This window comes from Coenobita brevimanus, chromosome 13 (genome assembly GCF_032717465.1).
Source record: "Coenobita brevimanus isolate Jiangsu-jjx chromosome 13, ASM3271746v2, whole genome shotgun sequence".
NCBI classification, from domain to species: domain Eukaryota; kingdom Metazoa; phylum Arthropoda; class Malacostraca; order Decapoda; family Coenobitidae; genus Coenobita; species Coenobita brevimanus.
In genome coordinates this window covers 32,738,727-32,744,457 of record NC_136966.1, presented here as the reverse complement: position 1 = coordinate 32,744,457, position 5,731 = coordinate 32,738,727, and the positions used below count along the sequence as shown (strand labels likewise).

General features: G+C 39.0%; 1 protein-coding gene across 1 annotated transcript; it reads left to right on the top strand.

The window, feature by feature from the left end:
• Positions 1 to 546: 546 nt before the first annotated feature.
• On the top strand, positions 547 to 4,088 carry LOC145415389 (uncharacterized). The gene is made up of 4 exons (XM_080284676.1): positions 547 to 570; positions 1,624 to 1,775; positions 3,360 to 3,643; positions 3,859 to 4,088. The coding sequence occupies exons 1-4, from the start codon at positions 547 to 549 to the stop codon at positions 4,086 to 4,088; spliced, it is 690 nt and encodes a 229-aa protein (XP_080140802.1).
• Positions 4,089 to 5,731: the final 1,643 nt, after the last annotated feature.

Below are 5,731 nucleotides of genomic sequence, written 5' to 3'. Positions count from 1 at the left end.
CAGTGCCTGACTTTCATCTAGAAGTCTCCAGTTCGATTCCCGGCCAGGAGCGTAAAAAGTATTTGTACACACACTTGTAATGTGTCTCTCCAACTTACAAAGACACTCGTGTTCTGGCAGGGATGATTAAAACTGCTCTGTCACTGGCCGACTTGCGTGGGACTAAGCAAAATTCCTGAGGTGTTGAGATATACATCCTTCCATAACGGATTTACCTGGTTCGTCATAGAATTCAGGTAGCATGGCTTTATCACACCATGGTGTAGTGCCTGACTTTCTTCAAGAAGTCAAGGGTTCGATTCCAGGCTAGGAGCGTAAAACACACACGCAGACACATGTATATACTTGTAAGCATATATATATATATATATATATATATATATATATATATATATATATATATATATATATATATATATATATATATGTGTGTGTGTGTGTGTGTGTGTGTGTGTGTGTATGTGTGTGTGTGTGTTTATTATTGTTTTTATCTACACTTGTGACCAGTGATCGGGCATTCCAGTGAAATATGCAATTAAACCAAAAATGAAGCTGCAGTATTTAACTAAGGTACTTGATCATTGGGTTTATTAAGCAAGTTAAGCAAATATCCTTGTTGATAATCAATATTTAAATATGACTGCAGTTACAAAAATATCAATGTTTTTAACACTCAGGCTCCTAGAAGACTAGGCTCTCGAGAGAAGAACATCGTCAGATATAATCTACAATAAGGTTCCATTATTCGTGAGAATAAAAAAAATAATATATTATGGTTTTAAAAGTCCCAGGTTACTGTGATCGCGAATGATAAATAATCGATTACAACTATGACAGAATACAATAAATCTACTCACCAGATATGGTTAATGGAGAGTGCTAAGTGTCTAAGTTCATGAAGCAAATCAGAAGCAATTTAGTGTCACTGATCATTAATAAACGACTGCAATCCCCACAAATCACGGTAATTAAGGGGGAAGTGAAACTACACTGCGTAACACAGAAGCCCCTCCTAAATTGGCGGAGTATTGGGTAAAGTTCCGATAATAAGCGTGCAGATCTACCATCAGCACAATCACCAGGAACTCCGCTCATTTCCCACATCGCTATGAATCCCATTAGGTCAGGTAATGGGAAGGGTAATATGCGTAAACTAGGCAACCTGGCAGGGTAAATTAAAGAAGCCTTTTGAGTCCAATGGAGAGAGAGAGAGACTTTTTACATTCGCAAGGATGATTTAATGGTAGTTGGGGGTGACCATCATCCACTCATTTAATGCAGTGTTGTTTCCTTCCTTCTCACGTTTTCATTCTGCGTCCGTGTCTGCTTTCCTCTCTTCATACTTCTATCGTTCGTTCTCGTCTCAGTATTACTCTTATTTTCACTTCAGTTGGGTCTACACTGTCAGACATGCCCAAGGCGGCATTCACATCAAGCAAGTCGAGTCGAGTCAAGTCGAATCACGTGGAGTCTTGACTCTACATGGCTCGCCAGTCAGGGGAGCATTATTTTCTAAGTATTTTTGCTGAAAACGTTCACACCAGGGGAGATGAGCCGAGTCGAGCCATGCCAAGTCGAGTCGAATACTCATGAACATTCCAAAACCCATTTTTCTTTCATCAGTCGTCGCGAGTCTGCTGTGGTGATAACATCATGCAACATGAGGATTTCATAAATCTTGTTTGGGTGCGGCCTGCTCTCTATGATCCAAGTGATCGGAGACACCGAGATCGTGACGTTACTGCAGCACTGTGGAAAGAGGTTGCTGCTGAACTAAATTCAACCGGGAAAAATATATTACATAAGTTGAAAATATAGCCTAGAATTCACTCCTTACGTGTTGAAATAACAGCCTAGGATAGTATTTGTACGAGGCAAATAATACTGTTCATTTATCCAGTCGTAACTAATCATACACTATAATATACAAACAAGTTCACCCATAGATATCCTTATGAGATAAATATCAGCTGAATTCAGTTCTGTAGATAAAAGGCTCTATCCATAGTTACATGCCAGCTTGTGATTTTTTTTTTTTTTTACTAAACCTATGCAAACTAATTCATGAGCATGCAGCTCAAAATATATCCTGATGCATTCATCGGCCACAGATATACAAAATTAAAGAAATTTTCCTGATGAAAGTTTAGATACCTATAGTTACATAATATACTACTAGTATGATTATGAATGATGCCAAATAATTCATCTGACTTCACATTCAATAGTAGTAGTAGTAGTAGTAGTAACAGCAGTTGATACCTTCAAGGATCAAATAACTAATATAACATTAGGATGCATGTATGATTCTCTATCTTGCCACTCAACAGCTCCTCCTGGGGACACAAAGTAATCCACCAGCACATCACAAACTGACATAGCTTCTGTTGTAGGCCTTATGGCTCTTCTAGGCGTCAGGCCCACATCTGAACAACGATGATCAGCTGTATCATCATGAACATTGTTTTCTATCCGTATAAAATTATGACGAACACATGCACATTTCACCACTGCTTCAATGAGTTCCATATTTATCTCCATAGCTTTTTCAGATACACAGTTTTTTTATTAACATTCCACAGGTACATTCTACAGCTCTCCTAGTCCCAGTGATTCGATAGTTATATATCCTTTTACAATAATCCAAATCCTTTCCAGGGAAATGCCTCATCAGATTAGGTTTCAGTGGGAAAGCCTTATCTCCCACAAGAAAAAATGGGACTGACTCCAGTGGTTGGTATTTCAGGTGGGGATGGAATACCCAAGTATCCTAAGATGAATGCTTTCCAAATACTTGAGTCAATGAAAACAGAAGTATCACATTACCATCCGAATGCACCCAAATCAGCCAGTGTGAAGCAACAGTTAGCATATGCAATGGCCGAAAGTACAATAGAGTGGTAGCCCTTGTAATTATAGAAAGACAATCCAGCTCAATCTGGGTATTTCACCCTGCAGTGCATGCCATCAACGCTACCAATACAATTCGGAATCTCAAAAAAATGCTTTGGATACTTTTTCCCAATGATGTTCATTTGGAGCTGGCATATACTGTGACTGCAACATTTCCCATACAGCATCACTTAATTCAGTCATGATATTGTGAACTGTAGACGTGCCAATGTTAAAAGTGTATCCAAGAGAGACAAAAGATTCTCCAGTAGCAACATATCTGGAAAGATGATTATCCTATAATGCAGAAATCTGGGATTTTTTCTTTTTTTAATATTCATTACTGATTTATTTTATCTACAAATTAATCATGTACATAGGATCACTGTTACAATATTACTGATGTTAAGTAATCAATAGTAAATACTAACGTGTATGTTAAGCGAAATATAATGATTAAATCATTCCTCTGTTCCAGAAACCGAATGTAAAGACAAGTGGCACCATGTAAGAAGTAACTTCTTGAGAGAGAAGAGGAAACTGACTGATAAACCATCAGGATTAGGTAACAGCCATCACAAGACACGGGTTTACTATGACTCAGAGGCATTTCTGATCCCTCACATAAACCCACGAAAGACAAGGTCAAACGTCACTGAAACTGCTGAAGAGAACCCTTCTTCTGTAGCTGAAGACACACTCAATATTTCGCAAACTCCCACACCACCGAACACCGAGAACCCCGCAAAGGGTTTATCTCATAAATCATAGTCCAAATACTGCTAGTAATATTCGCGTTGGTGATGTTGGTGGGACTATTAAGACTACTCATCCTTCATCAACCTCTGCTGAACGAAAATCCACAAATAAACCTTACAAAGGTAACACAGAGGAAAAGCATATTGTGTTTCCTGGAAGAACTAAGGATACTGAAAGAAAAAAAGCAGTACTGACGAGAATGACCAGACCGCTTCTTACTACTGAGTTTATTGCCTATGATGAGGCAACTATCACCTGCTGATAACATTGATATCACTCTTGAAATTCATCAAGCTCTTCGAGGGAAGTTGTTCTCACCTGCCCCTCCTGTACAGGACAGTTATTGGAGCCAGCAGAATACTTATTCCATTACACCATCATCATGGTCCTCCAACCCAAGTACTCATACTAAGACTATCCTAATCTTTGAGGTGTAACTCATTTACAGTACTATAACATTTGCTTTTTTTTTCTCTCTCTCAACATTATGCTTCATAGCATTTTGCAAGCATTATCCTTTAAATATTACTTTACCTGCCAATATTGTCAGAAATCAAATACTACCAGTGAGCTTTATGGCTGAAATCAGATACAGACCTTACCTTTATAATATGACTATTCTTTTATCAACTCCAGTGGGAAGTCTGAAGTTAGTGTCCATTTCCTTGCATAGACATTTCTATTATATCAACCAGCTTCTTGAAGTTTTCTGTTGTCATTCTGAAGAAACTGTTGAATTTTTCAGGATTATCGAGGAGATTGGGAAACATATGACTAACAGCACCAAACTCTGGTCTCTTGGTGTTGAGTTCATGCACCCATACTCAGTTCCTCTTTCTTCTTTGACACAGAATCCACAACAGAGCATGTTGTATAGTGGGAGAATGTGTGTACATACTTCCTGACATTTGACAGAATACAGATAAATGTGACTCTTCTTGACTGCTTTAGTAATGACGCACCAAGTTGCCTGGAACCACTGTATGACTTGCTTTTTTGTTCTGCAACATTCGGTGCCTTCCCTCTGATTTTCTTTCTGTTGAGCACCACCTCTCCTTCTCTAAACCACACCTTCTCTTCTTAACTGAGACTCAGCTGTCTGAGGCAACTGATGGTAAACCCTTCCCATTATCCTCCTACTTTCTCTATACTCATTTCAAAGCCAAAGATGGCTCTTGCGTATATGTACACAACGACTTATCTTGCTCTCATGTTCTTGAACTTGATTCTTCTGAATTCTCTACTCTCTGGCTTTGGCTTTCCTATATTATATCTGTGTTCTTTATCTATCCCTTAATTCAACTATGAATAATTCTTCGACAATCTTACTTCTACGATGGAACACATTCTATTCATTTCTCCTTTCTGTGAGATCTCCATTCTAGGAGATTTCAATATTTACCACTACATTTGGCTCTCATCTTCTTTTACTGGTCCACCTGGTGAACAAGCCTTCATCTTTTCTATCCTTAATGACCTACTGTAGAGCAGCTTGTACAGCACCCTACCAATAGCCCTGACCATCCTGGAAAGAATTCCAACATACCTGACCTCTTCCTTATAACTACTCCTTCTACTTACACTGTTAATCTTTCCTCTCCATTGGACTACTCCAGTCAAAATCTTATTACCCTAACCCGTCCTACCACTCCAGTACAGCCTGTGGACCTTCCAAAGAAAAGTCGGTCGTCGTACCATGGAGCTGCTGACTGGGAGGCCCTCAATCAGTATTTCTTTGATTTTTCCTGGAATGATTAATACTTCCATGGCCGGGAGCCATATGAGTGTGCCTTGTGCATTACGTAGGTTATTCTCTTGGGCATGGAAGTATACATACCTTTCTTATATCATTTGGCTAATGCAAAAAGCCTTGGATTAATCACGCTTGTTCTAACGCTGTCCAAAACAAGGAGATGGCTTATAAAGGCACCAGAGCGAATGCACCCCTGAATCACATTTTTTTATATTTCTGGCCAGAATCATGCTAAGTCTGTTCTTCGTTCTGCTTAAAATAATTTCATCTGTGCGAAATGCTCTCAGCTCTCCGACTCAAATTCTTCCCGCTTCTTCTGGCACCTTG

Excerpts from the sequence above, each read along its gene's own strand:
- LOC145415389 (XM_080284676.1), top strand. The coding sequence starts at position 547 with ATGAAGCTGCAGTATTTAACTAAG. Across the intron at positions 1,776-3,359 it reads AAAGAGGTTGCTGCTGAACT|CTCTGTTCCAGAAACCGAAT; the intron begins AAATTCAACCGG and ends ATTAAATCATTC. Across the intron at positions 3,644-3,858 it reads CACCGAGAACCCCGCAAAGG|ACCGCTTCTTACTACTGAGT; the intron begins GTTTATCTCATA and ends GAGAATGACCAG.